The 25877-nt window shown below is 39.9% G+C and overlaps 1 protein-coding gene across 3 annotated transcripts; it reads right to left on the reverse strand.

The window, feature by feature from the left end:
- Positions 1-725: 725 nt before the first annotated feature.
- piwil2 (piwi-like RNA-mediated gene silencing 2) lies at positions 726-25670 on the reverse strand. 3 transcript variants are annotated; one of them, XM_023961208.2, is made up of 24 exons: positions 25532-25670; positions 24009-24443; positions 20342-20444; positions 20139-20202; positions 19900-20039; positions 19495-19585; positions 18466-18576; positions 18246-18363; positions 17604-17728; positions 17384-17464; positions 17185-17298; positions 16320-16508; positions 16094-16178; positions 13160-13249; positions 10843-10983; positions 9484-9597; positions 9181-9369; positions 8216-8317; positions 8021-8137; positions 4696-4784; positions 3083-3188; positions 2596-2849; positions 1485-1592; positions 726-1103 (listed from the first exon to the last, which is right to left on the reverse strand). In XM_023961208.2, exons 2-24 carry the CDS (start codon positions 24420-24422, stop codon positions 947-949), a joined length of 3102 nt encoding a protein of 1033 aa, XP_023816976.1. In that variant the 5' UTR covers positions 24423-24443; positions 25532-25670; the 3' UTR covers positions 726-946.
- Between the last annotated feature and the right edge of the window lie 207 nt (positions 25671-25877).

A 25877-nucleotide genomic window follows, 5' to 3' on the forward strand; every position in this document is an offset into this window, starting at 1 on the left:
GCGTTGAGACTTTAAACGTCATCGTAGGTCTGAATGTTCTGTAGATGTGAGAAAGACTGCTCACATGCAGACGGGGAGCCAAACACACACTCACACGCTGCAGTGAGTGACGGGCAGCGGGTTTTAGGTTTTTACAATCCCTGCGCGATTCACCTGCTGCCTGTCCCCACAACCCCCTCACCCCCACCCTCTGCTTTCTTCCTCACACATCCCGTGCCTAAAACTGCGCGCTCTTTCTCAGAGACGGGAGCGTGCAGTTTTAGGGACGTCAATTCACAGGTTTACGGTTGGTACAAACTCTGTGAAATAGTAGATAATAGTAAACTGATAATGCTGGCGCAGATTTTTCTCTCCAAGCACCACGCCTCTGGCATCGCATCGCGCCCGAGAAGGACTGGTCTAATAAAAAATAAAAAAGTATAATTAAAGATTTGTCTGCGAGCCACATGTGACCATCAAAAGAGCCATATATGGCTCGCGAGCCATAGGTTCCCGACCCCTGGTATAGTGACTTAATAAGCTTGGATCAATTTTGATTGGTTCATTGATTTTTTGAACCCAGCTCTAGTCCTAAGTCACTATGGCTACCCCTTAAAAAAAAACAAGTTTGGACCCCACTACAGCTCCAAATGCCCCTACAATTGGAGGGGTAGGGAGAAGCCTCAGACTTGCCTTAAAGTCTCTTTTGTCAGTCCCCCCCCCCCGCTCTTAAAAGAAAAAGGGGAAAAGCAGAAACATCTTTTATTTTTTGATCCAAAATGATCCATGTTTCACAACAGACAACCTGCTGGACCCTCAAAAGAACAATTTTTTTCTTAAAACATTTTGAGGAATACTTTCCAAACTCAGAACAAGTTCAGTTTGAAAAAAAACTTTACATATTCATCCAATAAATTTTTTTTTCTTTCAGAAAATAAATGAACCGCTCAAATGAAGAAAAAACAGCTCACAAGAAAAAGAGCTTGTCTGAGAGCTGGATGGCTGGCTCAGAGTGCAGGAACTGACCCGACAGGAATGCCAGTTTGTGTGCATACTTGCATGGTGCTGGAACTCTGATGGTGCCGGGCCAGTTCCAGTACAGGTGGCACATTTTAAAAGTCAATCTGGAAAAAATTCAGAAATGAAAGAAAAAGCAAATGTAAGAAAAAAACAAAAAGGTCAAAGTGAATAGTGGAAGATGCAAAACACATTTACTCTTTTAGGTAAAATCTAAAAGCAGGAAATAATCATTTAAGATTCAAGATAAAATTATGTTTGTTCCCATCACTTGCAGCACAAACCTTGAGTTATGTTTATTATGAAATTGTTTAATGATTTTATGTTAAACACTTTGGTTGCCTCTGCTTTTATAAGTGCTATACAAATAATACATTGATTACGTTTCTTAAAATATGATTAATACAAACAGGTTTCACTAACAAAGATAAAAAATAGATAAGAATCAACTACTCTTTACAGGTGTCAGAATAATGGCAAGACCATACCTTTGCAAGTGGTCTGGAGTGAGGTTGGCTGTGTTGTACAGTGTGACATAATGAGTGGGGAGTCCGACGCCTTGTCTGATGTCGTGTGCCGTCAGATAGAAGTCCACCCTTAATGTCAGAGGGGAAAAAAATGTAAGCAGTGTGCAGTTATTTTGACCTTAAAGTGTGCATATTTACAGCATTTATTTATTTAATGCAGTGGTCCCCAACCTTTTCCAGGACACGGACTACTGTAAAGTCAGTCTGTAATGGGCTGAAGTGGGTGTTTGATCATTTTATGTTTAGCATTCTGTCCCTTTTAACTTTTGAGAGCAAAGTTTACCTCCATCCTGTGTAAAATATCTGCAGCCAGTTTAAATTATTTACCCTACCCATAACAGGCAGAGGGGAAGCAAAAAAAAGAAAATATCTGACTTTTAAGGTGCGACAAAACAAAACAAAAACGCAGGCCACTAAAACTGGTATTTTCTGAATATAATAAATGCAAATCCACCATTTGGTAAGCTTTTTTAGCAGCATCATTGCAAGAATTACACAGCTGGTTGTTGAATATTCTACATTATTATGCTGTGTGGGAACAACTGTAGCAATAAATTCATAGTTGAAATAAAGACTCCTGGTTTTTGTCTGTTAAATGCAACTTTCTTTTTATTTTAAAGTCTTTATTTCCTCACTGGCTCTTTTATGTGAAAAGAAACTTTCCAAATATGTTTGTTTTCTTCGCTAGCTTGAGAGCTACAATTTAGCGGTCAGCACAGGCGCTTTAAGAAAGTAGTGGGTGGATTTTCCACACATGACAAAGCGATTGAAGCGCAATATGGTAGGGAGAATCCAGCAGTTTTTCAAAATAAAACCTCCTTCAGAATCTAATTATATATAAAACAGAAAAAAAACTGTTTTTCCTCTGCTGCTTGGTACAGGTTCACTTGGGGACCACTGATTTAATGCCAACTTTTTTTTATATGAATTTTAATTATATTAATGCAACATGGATTCAAAGTAGTTAAAAGAGGAACTGGCCCCGGAAAATACAAAAAAAGCTACAAGTAAATTTGATCAACTGTGTACTTCCTGTGTTTCCCAACAATAGAGAATAACTAGTCAGACAGACCAGTCTTTGTTGGTGAGGGTGTGATCGAGAACTGTTCCCGCTGGGACAGAGCTGAAGCCATTCGCAGAAGATGAATAAAGGATGGTGTTGATGCGCTTTTGGACCACGATGAAGACCAGCTTGGGCTCATAGTTGGGGAAGGTCTCAAAGCACTTGATCAGCTGTGGTATCTCGTAAAGCTCCACCATCTTCAGCTGACCGTCAGACACGCCATCTCGGTAAACCACAATCTTCTGTGGCAAGTCATGATTTAGCTGCAAAGAAAAAACATACAGGTTAAATCAACATACAGCAGTTAAAATCAATTTGTACATTTGATTTATCATCTAATAGCTATTTCGACTCATACTTGGGGAAAACTCTAATAAGACTTAAGAGGAAAAAGTTGCAACAGGAGCTTCTGAGTCATCCGTCACTGATGATTGGGTTAGATAAGGGTTATGCAGGGTTAAATGGGTTCAATATTCAGAATGCATGCTGGTTTTACCTCATAATACTTCTGCAAAGTGGACAGGAAGCAGGCTCTGAAGCCACTGATCAGTTCCTCAGTGGGCGTCTGGAAAGTCACTCTGGAATACCAGTGGGTCAGTGAACTACACACAAAAGGGATTTGGAAATGTTCACTGATATTTGTCACAAGGTTTCAAATCAAACACATTTACATAAAACGATTTAGTGTTTGAATGATCTTGTTCATTATATAAAGTATATATAAACAAAAAAACACAGGCTGTGTGTCATAAAGTGATTCCCTTTCTTCCCTGTCTCATTGTTGTGGTGTTATTGCATTGTTTTAAGATAATTCTGTTAAGGAAACCACATAGGTAGCTTTTAGGGTGAGGTCACAGCAACGTTTGTTGCGTAACGAAACACTGAAAAGGGAGTAAGAAGCGTTTTCAGCTGTATTAAAATAAACTTTCTAGCCAGTAAGCAGTTGGAGTCTTTTCTCTGATAACACGATAATCGTTACTTTACATTTGTCCACGGCTCATCTGATGCTTCAGGCATGGACAGCATGGACAAGGAGGGGCAATGCCCCCCCCCAACGTGACGCCATGCAAACGGTTCAAATCTCAAAATTGTTTAAAGAAATATAGAGCGCTCACTGCTGTCTCTCTGGCTCTCAGGTGGCTGCAGGTGCTGATTGGTTGATAAAAAGGGAGGGCGTGGCCTCTCGCTTCAACCCACTCCTCTTCTCGCTCGGTCGCTCACAGTCCCAGCAGAGCTCAGTTGCTGTCCTGAGTTTCCGTCTGCTTTTTAATCGCTGAAATTATTTCATCACCTTTTTATTTCTACTCATTCTTGTCCTCTATCGCTTTCTTTGATCTGGTTTGGAGTAAACCGAAAAACAAGTTTACTATGCGCAGGTTTCTGGTTGCTTAAGCTAGCGCTAGCAGTAGCAGGAAGCTACCAGTGCAGGGGCATTAGCAGCGGCAGCAGAGATGACCGGACGACTTACACCCCAACCTGTCAGTCTACCCAAACTAAATAAACAAAAATCCACCGTGTCTGCAACTACATTACCTGCCTGTGTGAAACATTCAAAAGTTGGTCGCGCTTATCCGGCAGAGCGAACAGCTTCTGGTACGTAGAAACAACTGTCTGGTTTTGTCTGTAAATAGCAGTTTTACTTTTCTTGAAGTTGAAGCTTCTTCTCTGGTTTCTTCACAGACTCTCCCCGAGGAAACTTTCCAAATAAGTTTGTCTGGTTTTTATTAGCTTTTAAGCGTTAAGCTGGCAACTTTGCGGTCCGAGCAGCTGCTTAAAGTCATGTGATGCGTCAAGACAGACAGATGCGGTGAACAAGATCCAGCAGTCTTTTAGAAATAAAACTTCCTTTTATATCAGAACATGAACACATTGCTGCAGCCCAGTATCAAGCGGCACATGGACTGGCACAGGTCCACGGCCTGGGTGTTGGGGACCACTGTGCTAAAGCACTTAAATGAATATGTTAAAATCTTTGGTGATTTAAGTTATTCATCTGTGTCAAATGTGTCTTTCAAATGTTCACCTGAACTGCACACCAACTCAGGATTAGAGATGGTAAACTATTCATAAAGCAAACGAACCAAATTAAGAAAGGAAAAAACTTTGTACCTGTTCACACTTGCAACAAATCCCATGACAGACTGATGCTTTTTGCTGGTGTCATGGTGGACATCAACTCCAACCACCATCAAGCTTTTCTATCGAGTTGAAACAAGAAGCAAACTGTTAGCAGATATGCACAGAACGTCTGCACAGTCAAATGACTTGTGCTTATTTGAATACTATAAAACTGTAAAGACTTGGAACACCAAAAAAAAATGTTCAACCCACAAAGTTGCACATGTTTTTTGTAGGCTGTTCAAATCATTAGAGATGCACCAATACTAGTTTTCTTGGTCAATTACTCAACGGATTTGGTGAGATCTGTTGATAATTTTACCAGATCTGGTTTTTGTCTTAAAAGATATACCGTAAATTCCGGACTATAAGCCGCAACTTTATTCCTGCGCTTGCAGCCCTGCGGCTTATTCAGTGACGCGGCTAATTTGTGGATTTATTTGGCGGCCACCATGAACGTACTTTTGATCTCGGAGCTGGGGTTGAATGGGTAATCCAACTCCAAGCATCAAGGCATATAGTTTTCAACACACCTCTAAGCAGCCAAACAGCATGGACCTCACTTCAGGTCTTAGACATTTCAGTCATTGTTCAACAAAAAGAAACACGCATGCCCAGCCGCATCCCAGAATCCTTTGGTGCCATTAGACCCAACGTGCACGTGATCGCCACTAAAATATGATGCAGCTTTCAAGTTAAAAGCAGCGTGAAAAAAATCCACCATCACCAACGGGTTTGGAAAAGCCGGTCAGCTGCGTGACTGAGAGAACAGCGCATGCTCAGGAGTGAATTTACCTCAGAGTCACAGTGACACTAGTCCATCTATTAGCAGCTCCGTAATACACGAGATCATCTTTCAAACGTACGTTTATTATAGTTATGTTATGGTTATTATGAAGCGCCTGTTCGCTCATTTTATTTTTAATCTGTGTGGTCAGTGCTCTTTAGAGGCAGAACGAAGCCAGAAGAATGGTTAGGTGAAGGCTAACATGCACTAACAACATTTAGCCTGGATGAACGTGAATTGATGCGGGAAAAGCTGCAATCTGCAGCTTGGCTGAACGTAAATATGTGGGAATAACATCAGCCTTTATTTTGTCGGGACACGACTGGAAACACAAATCCACGTGATTGTTTGAACAGTTTCTAAGGACTGAGCGGAATTTTACTTTGAAAAGCTCACACCGCCCCACAGCCGCCGTGTGAGCTGGAGAGATGCTTTCCTGCTGCTCGTTCACATAGAGCTGCGGGACCAATGGCAGTCTGAAGGCTCCCACACGTAACAACGGATCCTCTCTCGGCCCTCATCCACAAAACGTATAGTATTAAGTCCGATTGCTCTGCACAGACACGATTCGCTCCGTCCACCAGCAGCCGTGCGTAGCAACCGGGTGCCGCGCAGAGGCGCGCGTATCGCGCTGAGGCGCGCGCTTTTCAGTCGCCGCTGCTTTATTTTACTGGTGTGTTTTTTTTAACCAGCCCTGTTACTACCATAATGCTGCCGCGACACAAGTGGAAGGAGAGATGCTCTCCCGTTCGCCCCTCCCACCACCGCTGCTCCTTGCTCATTCTTTAAACACTGACAACAGTGTGGTGACCCAGGGAATAGCCCCGCCTTAAGCCCCTAAGACTCATGGGAAATGGGGAATCGCGGGTGTAAATTTCCTCATAACTGAAGGATGTAATGTTGATTATATGGTTACTGTTTGTAATTTTTATGTATGATACCTCAATTTTCAATAAGTAAAAAAAAACTAAACACACACACAAAAAAAAAAACATAACTGAGGAACTTGTGAACAGGAGTTACGTACATGCTGTTTGTCAGATGTGGGTATCTTCAAATACATGAGCTGACGCTATGCTGACACCTCACGCAGTGAGGTTAAAAGCGTCATTCAGTCTTGGAGTCAGGACATGCTTTGACAGGCTGGCCGCGTTGCTTATTGCATACGGCTTGTACAATGATGCGGCTTATGTATATATGAAGGAAGCTCGACACGTGAAATTGAGTGGGTGCGGCTTGTAATCGGGTGCGCCCTATAACCCGGAATTTACGGTAAATAGATAAAGTAAATGCACAAAAACCAATAAAATTCCAATAATCCATCCATTTTCCAAACCCACTTAATCTCTTTCTGGAGTCACCTGTTGCTGGAGTCTATCCCAGCCACTGTTGGGGGAAGAAGGTCAATCAAAGTTCAGTGTTCCTTTCTTTCAAAATTAACAGTTTGAAATGCTACACTTCAGATTGCTGCAGGTTGTTTACACTTCCCGTGGACCAAACCAAATCAATATTTGCAGGAGAGTGAGGTTGTTTGATTACTTGTGGATGGACTAGAGCGAAGAACAGAAGTGAGCATCATGAGAGAGAGAAAAAAATAACTCAGTTTGAAAGTGATGAAATGCTGGAAAACACAGAACAGGAACTTTTTCCGCCTAATACAAATTCTACAGAATCCTGGTGTAGGGCCAAATGCTCCAGAGACCATCAAAGTAAGGCTATGGGATTTGTTTTAATGACAGCATTTATATTTCTGTGTTGAACTTTGACTTAACTATTCGACTTACAAAAACGAAACACACTAAAATCTGTCTAAATTTTGACAGGAAAGATTAAAAGAGCAGTGAGCAGCATTGCTGCTAATGTTTGTGAACATAAAGCATAATGGCATAAAGTTATTGGTAGGCAGAAGTCTTTATAACCCCAGAAAGTGAGCAAAAATCTGCATAAGCAGATTTTTATTCTGCACCCACAGGGTTTAGTGTTCTGTGTGCTGGTCTTTTAAATAGCAGACTCCATGGAGTTGGCCAAGTTAATGGCCAGAGATTTAAGGATATTGCATTTTTCGTGCAGTGGGGAAATAACTTAGCTCATTAGCTGCGGAAGGTCTTTTAAAAAGCTGAGCAGACTGTTTCCACAGTGCTGCAGCTGCTCACCTGCCCCTACCCATCAGCCAGCCTCCAGGGTTGGCGTGGCTGATCCTAAGAGCTGACTGAATCACTGAACACGTCACGTGACCAAAGAGGAGTGAGTGATTGGTAGATGTGTTCAGGCAACCCGCCAAAGCCATATATTTGAACTCTGGCTGCAATGCTGAAATTGTGCTGCTGCCGCACTGACATGCCATCTGACGCTCAAAAAATAATAATAATAATTTATATCAATCCAGGAAATCTTTAGTCTGAAACTATGATAGAATTTGCTATATTTGGTGCAGTAAAGATATATCTTTGTGCACTTTGTTACATTTTTCTTTAAATTGCCAACAGACAAAAAAAACATGCAGTCAAAGTTGAAGAAGAAAATTCTCACTAGTGGAATGCCGACAGTCCACAACTCTCCACCCAACTTAGAGTTCAACTGGAGAAGGATCTTCTGGGCAATGCCTCTCAACTTTTGTTGTTGAGATATTGTCCGAACATTGATGACCTGCAGACAAACGCGCAGTTATTTTGGAAAATAAAAAAATACCATCCTTTAATTCTGCAAAACCTCAACATGACAAACCTGGGAAGGGACGGGGCATTTGAGGCAGCACAACTTCTTGATGGCACTGTAGAGATCGTCCCTGTTGCCTTCAATGACGCACACTACAAGCTGAAGGTGAGGCTACACACAACTGGGAAATTAAACTCTTGCACATATGTGGTTTAAGCAACTTTCATGCAGACCAAGTCTCTGTACGTGAAAATACTTTATGAATCATAAACAACTGACAATGCAAGATTTCTAAAGGTTTTATCTGGACATATTTGAAAAATATAGTGTTCTGGTACAGACAAATATCAGCTTAGAATCAAGAAAGCATATTGGTTAAAGGCCCGTTCACACCGGGACGAATTTAACGCCTAGTGACTAAACAAAGGGCACCAATGTGAGTGTGCACACCGACGCGAAAAAACGCCACGCGTCAAAAAAAAACCCGCCTCGGGTTTGTTTATTTTTTTTGACGCCTCGCGTCGAAATCTATTCGACCAATGAGAATGGCGCTTTTGCACACGTGTCTGGAGCTTCTGAAGTTACAGTAAAACACAACTTGGGGGCGCTCAAACACAAAACTGCCTTGCTGAGCACACATACCAGCGAAGAAGATAAGACGCCAAGTAGAGTCTACACTGCCGCGAAGAAATAATGACGGACATTCTAAAATATCCCCGAACCAAGCACCAGTTGGAGCAACTGGTGCTTGAAATATTCATGTATTCTTTGTATAATTCTGACAAGCGTGTAAATACTTGCTCTCTTCTTCTGAGGGAAAAGCGACTTTAAGAAGCGTAAAGTTGCGCAGCGCTACCTTGTGTACAGGAGTATTTCTGTTTACATTAAGCGCCATCTAATGTCAGGGAATGAAATTGCATGTTGCACGCTCGGCTCATCGTCAGCGAAAATCGCCTGGGTGTGAACACAAAAAACGCTGGCGAATAACGGCTGGCGAATATTCGTCCCGGTGTGTACGGGCCTTAACACTGTACCTCACTGGTGAGTTGAGAATGGATGCTCTTGACATAAGTTTCGGTCCGATCGTCTCGCAGCTCCACCGTGATTGGTCGCTGCAGCCGCAGTCCGATAGGACCAGCCACTTTGTGAAAGGTAGAAATGAGCTCGACTGCCTGTTCAGCACTTCGGCGAGGGTAGAAAACTACCCAGATGTTCAAAGGGATCTAAAGGAAAAATATTTACACCAACACAATACTAAAAACGTCAAGGCTGGAAAATCTGGGGCTGCTATGACAATAGTTTCCGACTTTATATACAGTGGTTTTTCACACACTCACAGAGCTGATTGAAGCACCATTTACAACCTCTCTTGACCAGGACACATTGGCACCAGTAGCAAAGGAGGAGGACTTAAGACAGATGGTTTCAAAAGGGAGCATTCTACCTGTGATCTGCAGGAGACACAACAAACGTGAATAAATTTAAACTAAATCGTTAAAAAAAAAGTCCTCACAATCACAGCACCATTTGATGTGTGTAAATATCCTTTTTTTGTGTATAGTCTTCATGTATGCAAGACTTGAAACCAAATGCCATGAACACAATTTTAGATATATTTTTAAATAAGCAAACATGTTTGTTGAATTAAAATTTTAATCATTGCTAATTGTTACCTTAAATGTGCCAAAACAATCTTATGGCAGCTTAAAATATTTCACAAATCAAATAAATTCCTTTATGAAGTTGACCAATTGGATGGACGCCTTCAGATCGTTGACCAATCACATGGACCCTTTTATGTTAGATGTTCGCCTCCTATGTAGATGAGGGTCATTTGGAGTGTAATTTAAGCTATTTTGACCCTTACTTAAATTAAACTGTTGCAATGAAATGGAAATTATGTTTTTTGTTGTTTTGCTATTTGTTCATGTATCGCAAGTTATAACATCATCGCAGTCTGAGACCAACGACTCACTCGCTGTTTGCAAAATGTGTTCGACAGAAGTGTCACAAAGAGGGAAAAAAAAGGTCAAGATTTAACACCACAAATCTCACAAGCTATTTAAAAATTCACCACCGCGATGTGTGGAAAGAATATGAAGCTGCCGTAAAAAAAAAAAAAAAGAACTGTGGGGCTTGCATGGAAATAGCTGTCAGCGTCTTGCACTAGCATTGATAGTTTTTTCTCCTGCTGCAAATATGCTGGATGAAAAATTCAACAGCTAACCTGTCAGAAAGCAGAGATGCTATTTGTTCTGACCATTGAAATGCACTCTATTATCTCATCTGACATCTGAATAAAGAGTTTGTACAATCTGTTCTGTTTATTTGCAGGTAAAACTAGTTCTGCAAATTTGTTGAATACATTAGGGCCATTCGCTCTTACTTTGTACTTACTAACATTTTTTTCTTAAGTATTTAAAAAAAATATTGATTGAGTATTGGTATCGCTACAAGAGGCAGGAAAATATCAGGCATCGGTTGGAAAAAGTCATTATCACGCATCAATAGTTTTAGCCTCAAAACATCTATAGTCCACTCTACGATTTCACCCATTGGGGCCTATTTTTAGAATTTAAACCCTGACAAGTTCCGTTGTCTATCGCAGTGCAGGGATTAGTGCAGCCAGCAAAAAAAATAAAATAAAGGTCTATGAATTCAAACCTGCAAGTTATACTGGAGAAACAGATGCTTACCATCATAACATCTGAGCCGAGCTCCAGTCCCCATCCTTCCAGCGCTTTCGTACAGTCCTCTTTGGATGAAATGTTCTTCAGAAGCTGCTTGATTGCATGGGTGTGCTGATCACTACTCACATTGATGTGAATTTTTAAGTCCTGAAAATAGTAGTGGGTGTGTTGGGACAAAATATCTCAAAGAAGTCTACATTATAGTTTAAAGAAAAAAAACAAAAAAGACAGAAAAAAAAAGGCAAAAACTTGCTTTCTCCAGCATTTACTGCAGAAGTCTGACTGCAAATGAAACACCTGACTCACCAAAGTCCCACTTCTAGTTTCGTTTGATCCATTGTAAAAGCGTTCCAAGTGGTCTTTTAACCATGACTGTGCTGTTTTCAGCCAAAATCCCATCAACCATTACAGAGCTCTCCGTTTATGTGATCTCCTGCCAGCTTACAGCCCCTTAAAACCCCAACCTAACATTAACGGTGCAACAAAAATGGCAAGCAATATTGAAGTTTTTTCCTCATCCCAGCTCGGATGAGGAAAATGAGGACGTACATGGATCTAGTCAGCGATTAGTGAATGCATCAGAATGGAGCGGAGCAGGGAGCTTGTAAGCTGCCCAGCATATTTTGTCACAAATTAGTTTTTTTTCCCTTCAAAACAGCATTTTTTCGTCTGCTCCTAAATTACAGTTTGTATAAAGAAATGCTCAGAAATGCAACTTTAAACTCCATATTCTTAATATATATCCTCCATCAGAAATTGGCCACAAGAAAATGTTAAAAAACACAATTTTACTCTGAGTGAGTAAAGAACATAGAGCTGTGCTATATGTAAAAAAATAAAGGTGATTTTTCATTCCAATTTCAATTGTTGATTTTAATCTGTTTTTCTCTCTCCCCTTTTACTTTCTTTACCAAAAACTACAAATGACATAATATTTAACAAAAACTATTTTACTTTAACATCTTGGAAATATGCTCATCCCTCATCTCTGGCCTGGCGTCTGCATTAGCCACATGTTGACATGCTAACTGTCAGTCACCTAATAGAGTCTCGGAGGAAACTCACGGCTAACATTACTTCTGCCTCGGCGCAAAGTTAATACTGTGGCGACTTGGGGGTTAGCCCCGCCCATAGCCACTAAGAATCATGGGAAGTGTGAAATCTTGTGTGTTGAATCCTTCACCATCACTTAAGAGCTGTGAAGAGAAGTGACGTTCATGTTACGACGTTCACGTGTGTTCATAATTAATGAGTTTTAATATCAGAAAGGAGAATGAGCATCTATTTCTCTCTCTCTCTCAGAGACTGTTTGAGGGCGTGTGAAATATGAGGCAAGGACGTTAAACACAGCTAGTTCATAAGCAGCTCGGCTCTTGTTTCCCCGATGGGACTGACACACCAGCTGGGTCGCTACAATGCATATTCGGGAAAAAAAAAAACAAAACTAACCGAAACGGTAAAGAAGTGAACCGAACCGAAACTGTCGTACTGAAACGATTTGGTTCAACTACGTGTATCGTTACACCCCTAGTGTGAATGGGACTGTGACTGAAGCACTTAGGGCCTTTGAAGAAGGTAGAAAGCACTTTCGAAGTATAGGCCTTTTATCTTTTATATACAAGCAGAGAGGACGTCACAACATAACGAAAACATAGGATAAAAACAACTGCTTTGGAGTGACTTTGATATCTATTCCGTCTTTGCTTTTGGCATTTTTACACGGTCATTGAAGAGTTTTCTTTTTTGTTATCACAAATGAGTTGTTTCTTATTTTTAGTACAGCTAAAAAGCCCCCCTGTACCCCATGGAGGAGAGGGGAGTCAGTAAGGCATCTGTAGTCTGAATTAGCTGGAGAGAAGGAAAAGTAATTTCTTTTTTCGTTTGAAGAAAATTAAATTACATTCAAGTAATAAATAAATGCTGTGAACATATCTTTAATGTAATCTAGCTGTAAACTTGCTAAGAAAAAAAAAGGACAGATTTACTAAAGATGAACAGATTGACAGAAAATTGACTTTTTCCCCCAATTCTGCCTCCAGGTGATTCATTTTTAAATGAAATTACAACAAAAACGGCCTAAAAACCTTATACACCAACTTCTTTGCTAAAGCCTAAAAAAGGAAGACTTTCTCCCTGTTCAGCTGTTTCCAAGTGATCCAGTTTAGAAATACTTGATGTCACCTCATTTAAGGCGAGGTAAAAAAATAATAAAATTTAAAAAAAGAATACAGTTTTTAGATCCAAAACAGACAGATCTTTGTTAAAACAAGAAAGCAGGGGGAAAAAAAACAGTGAGGCCTGTGTTATTCAACATCCAACTTACTTTCATTGCCCTATAGTCGTTTTTCATTTTTTCTGGGATTCCCGTCAGGAAGGACAGCTCCGGCACTAGGAGGATGTGGCCAGAAATGACCTGCGAGAAAACGGGGATTTAAATGACAACAATCATGGGGAAAAAGCGTAAAGCTGCGATGATAAATACTAATGTTCAAACAAATCCAATTATTGAGAAGGCTGGTGATTAAAACTAATTCACTGCAAGGAACCATCCTTATAAACTCAGTTTAATCTTGATGCTTTGAAAAGAATCACTTTAAATAGAAATGATAGAAAATGTAAAAATAAGTTTAGTTAGCCAAATAATCTAATAAATAATCTGATGTCTACAGTTTAAAATATGAAAAAACCCTTAGCATAGACTCCTGTGAATATTAAAAAACAAAACAAAAAAAAGCAATATTTTTGAAACTCTTTATTTCACTGGTTACGAGGTCACTTGTGGAGTTGTCAGTAGCGGTTTTAGGCACAGGCAATACGGGCAATGACCCGGGGCGGAAAATGAAGGGGGCGGCACCGGCGGCTCAGCGCTTGTAAAAAAAAACATATGCACTTCTATTGCTTTACTTATATCACAGAGTTTGCAACAGCCTGAAACCTGGCGTGCCCCCGCCCCGCAGCTCTCTCCTGTCTTTGATAAAAAGATGCAAATGTGTGTGAACGGTGGGGGGGGGGGGGGGGGGGGGGGGGGGGGGGGGGGGTGAAGGGCGCACGGAGCACCACCGCGATTGCGCATGCGCAAAACCTGGCTGGATCATCTTCAAGGGGGGCGACGTCCGCTGCTTGATGAAAAAATAAAAACTGCGACTGCACCGCCATGTAGCGAATTGGCGCCCCTAGGTGCAGCTGCACGCACTCCTGCTGGAAATGTGTGAGGGGGGGGGGGGCTGCGGGGAATCAGTTCAACTGTGGGTTGGTTCCAAATGAAGTGGCAAGGTGGGGGACAAGGGCAGGGGGTGGAATCTACTTTATAAAACTTTTTTAAAAGTCAGTCATACAGTGACATTCTATAACCTACATTTTAAGGGTATAAAAAAAAAATCATGCTTTTTGGGTTATTTTTGTGTTAAATGCCCAAATAAAAAATGGGAACACAAAACGATGTTGTCACTAAGGTGACAGTTGGTTTAGTCGATAGTTTTCATGCCTTCGTGAGGACATTTATTGCTAAATGGCAAAAACATCTGACATATGGAGAAAAAAAAAAGAAAAGAAGATGAGAAAAGAGATAAAGAAAAGGGTATGTTCTCACAGTTAAATGCACGTTTTCTAATGCTACCTGGCCCTGCAACAACAATGTTGCAGAGGAAAGCTTTTTTTTGGTCGATGACCAAAACGGAAGTAGGCCCAAATGTTGCAAATATCATCATTAAATTTTCAGATTTTCTTCTTAAACGTTTGCTCTGCCTTAACTTGTAACATTATTTATGAATCGTGTGTCAGCTCTGCTGTAACACAAAGGTTTTGTTTTGTTTTATTGTATAATTAGTTCATAAATGTTAAATGAGCTGTGATGGTAGCGTGCTGCTAATGCTATAACATGCTAATGGGGCAAATAGGCCATTACTTTAATAATCATTTGTGGCAGCCTAAACGTTTTCACAATGTTTTTTTTTTAACAGGTAACTCAGGATTTAGGGGTTAATTTTGAGCCTGCATGTATGAAGTTTATTTTTTATTTATTTACAAATGTTGGGTTGTATAAGTCAAAAGAATTTTCATAAATCTGTTGGTAGTTTTAAAGATGAATATTTACCATTTACTACAACTCTATGGTGACAAAACATAATTTAAAAGGTCATAATTAAAAAAAATGTGCCAAAGGATTGAAGACAGCAAACATGAGCTAATTTTGTTTCTCTGAAGTAGAGATTGATATAGAGCATGACAACTTAAATTTCCAATTCATAAATGTTTTTTACAAGGCCAATATTACAGATGAGGAGCTGACGGAGCAATGCGAGACACTAGACGATACTGCATTTTGAAAGGAACAGTGATTTGGACAGTAGAGCGCTTGTTCAGGAATCAAGAACTTGCCTAACTTGCCATCAACGACTCCAAGTCTCCTTGAGCTTTTGACTTTCATGTCTGATATGGATCTATCAGAAATATATCCCAACTTGTGGACTGCTCTCAGGATTGCACTCACCTTGCCAGTCACTGTGGCTCAAGCAGAGAGGAGCTTTTCAAACTCAAGTTGATCAAGTCATACCTAAAGTCAACAATGTCTCAAGAGCGACTCACTAACCTTGCCGTTGTTGGTATCAATCATTCAATAGAGGAGCAGATTTCATTTGATGAAGTTATTGACGAGTTTGCATCAAGGAAGGCTAGAAAGGTTAGTTTTAGTTAGTGTCTTCTGTTCTTAGTGCAATGGTGCTGCAGTTATATTTATTTAAGCATGTTATTTGTGTGATAAAAGATTTGTGCTTTATAATATTTATTTTATATTATTTATTCAATATTGTATTTGATTAGATATTTTCCTACCCAACTGTATTTTTGCCATGCTTATAGTCTTATTTTCATGTTCTGATAACTGTTATAATGCGGTGCAGAATTCTGATAAACGTCTTTTGTATCAATTTCTTAATTTCAATGACAATAAAACATGTCAGTTGACATGGACAAAGTGACTCGGAGGGGGGGGGGGGGGGGGGGGGGGGGGGGTCTCGCCCAGGGAGTAATTAAGGGTAGAACCGCCACTGTGAGTGGTTGCCCAGTGGCTGGGAAATGTGGATTTCAACCCACAGTCAGGTAAAACCTATTTTCCATGCCTGGCTCTCTGCCCGAATGATTGGGGTGGTGCTAAATCCTATTTAAGGAGCACAGCTGTGACTCCACAGTACTTCACACCCTTAGTTGTGCATTTCAGCCTTTACAGTCATGTTGAGGTAACACTGCAAGAAGCTTTTACCTTGCCTCCAGGGTTGGATCTCTCCTTTGGTCGATGCACGAGTAACGGCTGGTTTGTCTCTTGAACTGTGATTCCATAGTTCTTGCTGTTAAAACACGAAAGGCCCAACAATGACGACAAAAGACGAGCACAGTTTGGACTTTCATCACTAATGTGAAAACAATTTCAATTTGGAATCAACTTGCTGGAATTCTTGACCATGTGTAAGTAAACATCACAATTTCACCTGTAGTACTCCAAAAACGTGGTCTCTGTGCCGTCCATTAATGTGAAACTATCCTTGGGTGACTTGTCCCACTCAATGTCATCAATGCGGTACGTGCGATTGTTGTATCGGGTGATGGCGATGCTACCGATGAGCTCTTTAGTGCACGCGTCTTTGAAGTTCTCTTTTGTCTGTTGATACAAGGTGTTCCTAAATAAACAAAACAGAGATCATCAAACTTCATGACCTACCATGACAATGGTGGATAAAGGTGGAGAGGATTTCATGCAATCAGTGAAGATCACAAATCATTGAAGAAAAAAGGTTCAGCGCACCGTCTTGTGGGGTCCAGATGACCCCCACTCCCAACATTAACGTGCCTTGGATAGCACAAGGAATAAAGTGCATATTATAATGTGAGCTCCCCCTAGTTTCCAAAGTGAAACGCTCTCCAGGAGAGGTAGAACATAATGATCTGCACATTTTTTTTCAGAGCCTCGCCTTTTGAGACTCATGTAACTTAGCATGGTGTTAATCTAATTTGTTTATTATTTCATTATTATTTACATTATGTGAACTTCATCAGATTCATATAAATATTTTCAAAACTAAAATGGATTAATAATGTACATCTATTCAAATATGTCTAAATGTGCAAACCGTGCAAATTCAAAATTGAACTGAGTCGAGTGAATCAAAAGAATAATAAAAAAAAAAGAATCCATTCAGGCTCTGGTGAATCGAATCGATTCTGGAAATTAAGAAGAGGATTCCTGTTTCTTCAACACAAGTAAAAAAAATGATCCAGGATAGGTCAGATTATTCTGAGCATTTTAAATTAATTGTTGTAATTGAGAGTCTCGTTTTTGGTGATTTCAAAACTCACATGAGGTCAAGAACCGAGTCATTCCGCAGCACCTTGTGGGACACGTCCACAGCGAGGTACAGACCTCCATCCATACGCTTAATGGCGGTCGAATAGCCAGGCCACACTTGAAGTCTTTAAAAGCAAAAAAGAATCATGTAGAAAGAGCGGGACATAAACGTATAAATCAACTATGGTGTTTAAAAATAAAGGTGCTAACCGTTGTTTTCCAAGAATGACTGCATTCTCTGGATCATAATGATTCCGTCCCACCAGCCTCAGGCCAATGACTTTCATTACCCTTAAAACACAGATGAGGTCTTATTAGTCAAGGAATTTGGACAAGGTGCAGTGGGATTACTTGTGATGTGCAGATAAAATCCCAAATTCCTTTCATGAATATTCAAGACTTAAAAACTAGAACAGGAAAATGCTTTTACCTCCTGAAAACCACATTGTAGAATGGAATGCAAAGATCTGAGTTGGGAGGCAACACCTTCGTCATCTTGATTGTGATTTCTATTTCCTCATCATCAGTCCGTCTCACACTTTTGAGATTGACCACCTGCATGTCATTTCAATATCATCTTTAAAACATGCGGTTGAAAGGGAAATTACAGCAGAATGTATGATGCAAAGTAAAAATGTTACCATCTAGGCTAGAATTTATTCCAACTTTCTTTTTGTCTTGTGAGATATTTTAACAGTCATGCTGACAATCTAATGCAACACAGTTTAATTTCTATTCAAATGTATGTAATAATGTTTTAGTTTACAGAAAAACCAAGTTAGAAAAATAATTTACCGATAGCCATTTAGCAGGTTCTGGAAATACAGAGTTGTTATTACAAATCCTATTATGATAATAAACATTTTCTCAAGAAAACTTAAATCCTGACAGACTAAAAAGCAGACACCAGTCCAACGTGCTAGCGTACAGCCCCCACCCAAAAAATGAGAAAAAGAATCACATTGGAAAAATTACCATTTGAAGAATACTCCTGCATTGAACAAATCAAACACATAAGATGCAGAAAAAGCCCAAATGTAAAACAGTAACTGCCTTTTATATTTTTACTCACGTCGCAGAGTTGAACTGGCAGATACAGAATGGAGCCATCAAAAGCAATCACTTCTCCTGTGGTGGAGCGGTGATCTCTCATCATGCCAAACCTCATGCTCATCGATTCCACATTTGGACTGAAAGTACAGACATAAAAACTTCAATCTCCCCGACATCAAGACAGTGATATTGCTCCCCACATTTGGCCTTTGACAGATGAATTGAGCCCCAGCACTTACTTGAATGTTACATGATACTGATAGACAGCTTGATTCTTGCAGCTGATCGGAATGTGGTTGGAGCCAATAGTTATGGAGGCTCCTTTGACCCCAGCTTTATTAAGGGGCTTACTAAGAAGAAAAGAGAACATCAACGCTGAAAAATGAGAGTTTACTGCAAACAGTGGTATAAGAAAGTTAGGTCAGCCGTGACAATTTTCAAGATTTTTTCTTCATAAATCATTGGTTGTTTGGATCATCAATTTCAGTTAAATGTATCATATAGCAGATGAACAGTGATATTTGAGTAGTGAAATGAAGTTTATTGGATTTAAAGAAACTGTGCAATAATTACTTAAACAAAAATAGGCAGGTGTGTAAATTTGGGCACCCCTGAAGAATGTCAACATGGGAACCTCAAAACAGCTGTCGGATGAGCTGAAAACAAAGATTGTTCAACATCATAGTTTAGGTGAAGGATAAAAAAAGCTTGCCAAGAGATTTCAGCTGTTAGTTTCCACTGTGAGGAATATCGTGAGAAAATGGAAGACCATTTGTTTGAACAAATTCATATTTCGAGGGAACAATTTAATTATTCTGTGGGAATTAAATCCTAATTTATGGGAATGATTTAATTCTTTTTATTTAATTATGTCCGGTCACGGTAAGAGTGTAACTCAATTTGGCAGATTTTATATTTTTTCACGTTTGACATAAAGAGGAAAGACAAGAAAAATGAATTGATAATCTAAAACATTAAGCAGGCAATTATTTAAAATGAGAAGGCATACATAAAAATATAAATCATAAAGAGAATTTAAACGATGACTTTAATTTACTGTTCTTTTTATTTAGTTATCTAAAGATTTCATGTAATTCATGGAGACCAGTGAAGATCACAAATCATTAAAGAAAAAAAGCTTCAGGGCACTGTCTAGTGGGTCTAGATGACCCCACTCCCAATGTTAACGTGCCTAGGATAGCACAAGGGTTAAGAGTATTGCCTGTATAAAATACTGGTGCCGTTTAATTTCTGTCAGAGGGACTTACCTCTCTGTTTCCACTGTCGGCTCAGCTTTCATTGGCTCCTCAGATGAGGTCACAGTGGCCTCTTGACGAGTGGGCACAGACGATGAAGCTCCTTAAGAGCATGTTAGGTTTTATTAGAAGATTCATTTTTTATTTCATTCAAACAGAGTCATGAGACGCACCTTTGCAGGTAGGCAAGTTACTAAATTCTTCAGAACATTTGTGAATTTTTGAGGGACATTAACCCCTTAATAGCCAAACCACACCGATTAACATAAAACAATGAAAAAGATTGTTTTTAAACTGATTATTGTATTGGGAGGGTAACGTTTTTAAAAACGTGCTGCACCATTTGGCTCAGCCGACAGTTAAAGGATTCAAATGTAATGGCGCTCAGATGGTTGAAAACCTTCACGCTTTCATTACCTGTCAGAGGCGGCTGTGACATCACGTCTGTTGGTGTTTCAGATACTGGCGAAACTGGCAAACTGGGAGGGCTAGAATGACTTCTGTCCATCCCAAGCTGCGGCGATGCTGCTCTTCCACGCCCCACAATGGGGGACAAACTTTGAGCAAACAAAGATAAACCAACAAAATTACCATGTCAAATAAAACATATTTTTTTGTGTGTGAAGTAAAAATCTCTGGACAGGCCGATTTCTTACATGCTGCCTCTCTCCATCGAGTCATGGACACCCTGTGGTTTCATGTCCCCCATGCCTCCAGCTGCTTCTGGAATACAAGTAACGCATCACTAAATAATCGTGATGCACAAACTGACTAAACATGCCGCAGAACCCTGCTACAAAAATAAAACAGCCTCTCAGCAGCTTCTAAACTGGGTAAACACTTTTTTAAAAGCACGCACCAACTGCTTGTGATCCTCTTCCACGAGGTGCCAATGGCTCAATTCCCATTCCTCTAAACATGGACACGAGTGTGGACCCTTGAGCAAGACCTGGCATACCAATCTGAAAGATAGAACAAATATGTAATAATAATGACAATAGTTACAGATATTCAGATTTGCTTACCTATTTTTAATGTCTTTGTTAAGCTGCAGCGAGACTGAAGGAGAACAGGAAGTTGTCCTTAACATTCAATTTAGTTTTAATATGCCTCTCCCCCTTAGTATGATCTGTTATAATATCTTTTATATTGATTTTAATGTTTTGTAATGTATGCAGCCTTTTTTTAATCAATTGGTATTTTAAATTATTTTAATTGATCACTTAACTACACAAACCATCAGGACACATGTCCCACAATGCACTGTTTTGTAGTCATCAGGGCAGCTTTCAGTCAGTGCAGTACTAAATTTCCAGCTGCGTTCGCTTAGGTTTGCCCCTTGCTCCGCCCCTTTCCTCATGATATTTTTGTGATGATTGACAGGTGATGTTTTTGCAAAAACAAAAACATACGTCACACACCAGGTGATCTGCGCAGCGTTTCGTCCACCTGGGCGATCTCAAACACGCTTATTGTGCTTCTTGGCTGCACATGTTTGTTGTCACCAACATACATTTCCATCCTTTTTTTGAGCTTTTTTCTGATCTCAGGTATCTATTGATTGTTCTGATCTCCAGTGAAAAACGCCCGTTATTTTATGAATTCAGTATAAAAATATAGGAGTGGCTGACCGGCTGCTCTACAATAACTTGTGACCAGAGTTTAAATGTGCAAAATGTCATAAAGAAAATCCTAAAATGGTTTCTGAATTTTGTTTCTCCTTTACTGATTTGTGGTTTAAAGAGTAAACTTACAAAAAAATTACAACACAGACTCAGAATTGGGAGCACACACTCAACTTCTCCACCTTAAATTTCAATAAGTCCAAGTACAGTCCAGATTTTCTGACAATCATCTTCAATCACACTGAGGGTCTCAGCTGTTTGGGAGGAGGTGCTGCCAAGTGTCCAGCAGTAAGAAGATGATAAGAGAAGCCGTGTTCAGAAGAACCATTGATGGATTTACAAAACTGTAAAATGTAAGTCTTCTTTAGTGTTTAACAGTTATAATTCAACAGTGTTAACTGAACTGTGTTAATAGGGGCATTTAAATTAGAAAATAGCAGATATAGAAGACTAAATAAACAGAAATGTATTACTACTTTATTTACTTATTGATTTTTTTTGTTTACGTTTATTTTATTGAACGAGAATTTTATAAGTAAATGATCTACAGAAAACAGTTACTGATAGAGTATAGTTAATAGTTCAGTATAGTATATGTTCCATACAAATCTACTGGCTCTCAGGAACTCACAAGTTATGTGTGTGCATTGAAGTTACAGCCCTCCCTCAGCTAGACCCCGTCTTCAGTGGCCCCCAGGTAAATTGAGTTTGAGACCCCTGGTCTATATCATCCAAAAATCAACTTTTTGAGCTTTTACTGTATTATAATTTTAATTCTAAATATAAAAAACAACCCCAAAGCAGTAATTTGATCCATTCACGCATTTCTGAGTATTCCTCTATAAAACCTCTGAGGCTAACACACACAAACACACTCTCAACCTCCGGAGCTAGCAGCGATCGGCAAAAACCTACAGCCATCTTTGCAATAGTTATGATGTTTTTTTTGCAGGCGCTGCCCGCCGAAGCTGGCTCTAGGTTGGCGTCATGTAATTGTCAGCACCCACAAGGAGCGAAAGCTGGTGCCTCCGATCAGGTTGTCTTACATCCAGGTAAGAAAATTAGCTGCGAGAAAAACTAACATTTCATTGAAAAATTGCTCTTTTGGGTGCTAAAAGTAATATATTATCATATATATGTATACATCTTACTCTGAACGGCTTAAAAAAAGCAAGATATAGGCCTTTTAAAGAATATAATTGTATTCAGAGTATACACCATTGAAGTTTAAAATTTTATAGCTATGCTTATGACTGTATGTTGCCGTGTCTCCTGCTGACACTTGACCCATGGACAGCCTTTTAAAATTGTATTTTAGATATTAAAATGTGGATGGGAGAGAACTTTTTGCAGCTCAACCAAGACAAAACTGAAGTCTTGGTAATTGGTTCTGAAGCTGAGAGAGATAGGGTCCAATTTTATCTGTCAAGCAAATTTATGACCATATGTGATACAGTACGGAACCTCTGTGTGATTCTAGATGCAGATCTTAGCTTTGACCAACATGTGAATCAAGTACCTAAAACTGCATTTTACCATCTAAGGAATTTCGCCTGAGTGAGACCCTTTCTCTCTAGAGCTAGTGCTGAAATCTCAATTCATGCTTTTATTACCACAAGATTAGATTACTGTAATGCCCTCCTTTCTGGGGTAAAGAAAACCACTCTTAATCGCTAGTCCAGAACTCTGCTGCACGCCTTTTAACGAGAACCAGGAAGAGGGAACACATTACACGGATCTTAAAATCTCTGCACTGGCTCCCTGTCTGCTTCAGGATTAATTTTAAGATTCTTTTACAAGAGTGTTCATGGTATTGGTCCTCCTTTTATATCAGATTTGCTTTTAACTTATGAACCTCGCAGAGCCCTTAGATCCTCAGGCTCGGGCCTGCTAAAGGTCCCCAGGGTCAGGACAAAAAACCCACGACGAGGCCTCGTTTAGATACTACGGGCCTCGTCTGTGGAACAGCCTGCCTGAGGATGTGAGGGCCTCATCCAGTGTGGAGGTATTTAAAAAGAAACTAAAGACCCATCTATTTAATTCAGCTCTTAATTAGATCTCCTATGATATAAAATATTTACCGTTTAATGTGTGTTTTTTATTATTATTTTTTGTCTTAACATCTTAACTTATTCTTATTTATATTTCAGGTGTTTTAGAATTTTTATGCATGAATTTATTTTAATTTTTTTATATTTTAACTTGTCTATTTGTCACTTTTACATTTTAGATGGTTTTTCTCCCCCTTGGCTGGGGTGTTTGTGTCTATGCTGACAACCAGGCCAACAGGACAGAGCAGACGGCGCCTTCTTGGTTCTCTCTTCTTAAGTCATTTCTCATTTACTTGTGCTTATTTATTATGACGCCCTTATTTATGTTTTGCGTTGGTGTTTTTGCATTCTTGTTTGTTTTTACGTGCAGCACATCGAGCTGTTTTTTCACATGAAAGGTGCTATAGAGATAAAATTAATTTGAATTTAAAATTGAAATTAAAATGAAAAGAAAGGGTGAAGGTGCACCAAAATCATGAGCACATGAAAAGGTAAGTTTGATTTTCTTGCACGTTTAGATAAAGTAAATCTGCAGCAGGGTGGCATTTTATTTGACAGTGTATTTTATTATAAAAGAATGTGTATGCTCCCTCAAAAATAAAAAGGATTTATAACTGTTGTATATACAAAAAAATTACAATTTTTTTTATTGAATAATTTTAAAACTACATTTTATAAATGAATAGTTTACAAGCTATAACAATTTAAATAAAGCGTTTTTCTATAAACGGTAAAGTGAGACTTCACTGGGTTTATGTCAGGAAGAATGGCTCTTTTTAAAGGCTGCAGACCCCTGAACTAGACAGTGGTGCTCCTCACATAAGCAGTGTTCAAAAATCCACAGACTTACCACTCCTGTAGTGGAAGCTGAGGTGTCTCCTGATGGAATCAGCAGTGTTTCAGGAGGAGAGGCGCCTTCATCCTGTAGTTGTAGACTTGACAGAACAGATCCTCTGGCCACACCCACTTTTGGCTCAACCTTTTGTAGAAGAACCCCTCTGGCCCGACCCAATACCAAACTCTCGGGCTGTGCCAACACTCCTCTACCTTGCACAGGTACAGTTGTGGGCAGAGACGGAGCTGGTCCTGGAACAGTCTCCCCTGGGGTGAACACTCCCCGGGCTCGTCCTACACTGGGCGTCTCAGCAGCGAGCGGTAATCCTCTACTGCGTCCCAAAACCGTCTCAAGCTGTAGTCCTCTGCCAAACGCAGGAAGACCAGCGACTTTCATCCCACTGATGTCAGGAGGCTTGCTTGGCTCCATGTGATCAACTTCTGATATAATCTGCTGACAACAAAAGAGGTTAACTGAAGCATGGTATTTGTATGTATCAAGAGGCATCCTTAGCATTTACAGCAGAGGCAAGTCAAATAAATGTCAAAGGACTGACTGTAGAAAAACATCAGTTATATAGAGACCCAACTTGAATAGTGTACAGGAACATGTATATGGAAAATGGCCTGAAAACCCCAGGGTCAAAATGGGAAACGCCTTCAAAAGTAGAGAATGAGAGAGCAAAGATCTAGACTGACAGGATGGTAATGGTGAACCAACCAGACATTGTAGTGGTGGATAAAGAACAGAGGAAAGCCGTTGTGGTGAATATGGCAGTCCCAAGCGATGGGAACATCAGGAAGAAGGAATATGAGAAACTGGAGAAATACCAGAGACTAAGAGAAGAACTGGAGAAAGCCTGGAAAGTGAAGGTGACACAGTGGTGCCCCTGGTGAGCAGTCGGGGCAGAAACGCAGTAAATTGAAGGAGTGTCTACAACAGATCTCTGGAAAAACCTCAGACATCTCAGTCCAGAAAGGTTCTAATGTTGGAACAGCAGAAAGACACTGCAAACCACCCTCTGCACACGACCCTAAGCCCCCCGTTCTCTGTCTGAAGACCCAAGCTTGGAGGAGAAAACCCACCCGCGCTGAAGGAACGATGTGACTCCCAGACTTTTCAGCTTCTTAAACGTGGTTACGGTTACCATTATTTTATATACATGAACTTTAAATTAACTTGTTTAAGCCAGTTGTCTTTTTTGAAGAAAAAATAAATTACAGCAGACAGGACACAACCGATAACACACGACACGGCTGTACCTTGATATTCATTAGCAATTGTCACCATTACACACAACATTACACACACAAAAATGTCCAAAAAGGCAACAACATAACAGACTTAGAACAACAAGTTACTCAATGTTGTGTCAGAGTGAAAAAAAAATTACGTTTGGGTTGCTAGCTAAAACACGTGGAGGGAAAATATCAAGACAAACGCGCGGTAAACCAGACTAATACTAAAATACTGACGTAATTCTGGCTGATATGTATATAAATATCTGAACAATTCCGTACATTTGTTTGACAACTTACATGAAATTAAAAGCTTTGTGCAACTCCGTCGTCGAAATAAAACCTCCAACGTTCAAATTCGAACTGAACTCTTTGATCAAAGGTATCCGCCCTCCGGTGTTTTAATTGGATAATCAACTTCCTCGGCGGGAAGCTATTGGTGCATCGATACGTCAATTTTCTTCAAAGCGCAACAACTCATATAAATTCTTGTGCTGCCCTCTTCCGGCCGAACTATGTAATAGACCAGTGTTTTTCAACCTTTTTTGAGCCACGGCACACTTCAACCTTGACAAAAATCCCGCGGCACACCAGTATTCAAAAAAAAAAGAGGAAAAAAAGGATAAAAACAGTCTGTATTGATCCA

Source organism: Oryzias latipes, chromosome 13 (assembly GCF_053564925.1).
Source record: "Oryzias latipes strain Hd-rR chromosome 13, Olatipes_Hd-rR_3.1".
Lineage (NCBI taxonomy): Eukaryota > Metazoa > Chordata > Actinopteri > Beloniformes > Adrianichthyidae > Oryzias > Oryzias latipes.

What these genes read in the sequence shown, in the direction of transcription:
- piwil2 (XM_078956456.1), bottom strand. Translation starts at nt 24,422, where the DNA reads ATGGAGCCAAGCAAGCCTCCTGACATCAGTGGGATGAAAGTCGCTGGT. An exon ending in CCGACAGTGGAAACAGAGAG is followed by an intron (nt 18,577 to 19,494) that starts GTAAGTCCCTCT and finishes TTTTCTTCTTAG; the next exon opens with TAAGCCCCTTAATAAAGCTG. An exon ending in ATGGTGCTTCAATCAGCTCT is followed by an intron (nt 9,370 to 9,483) that starts GTGAGTGTGTGA and finishes TTTTTCCTTTAG; the next exon opens with ATCCCTTTGAACATCTGGGT.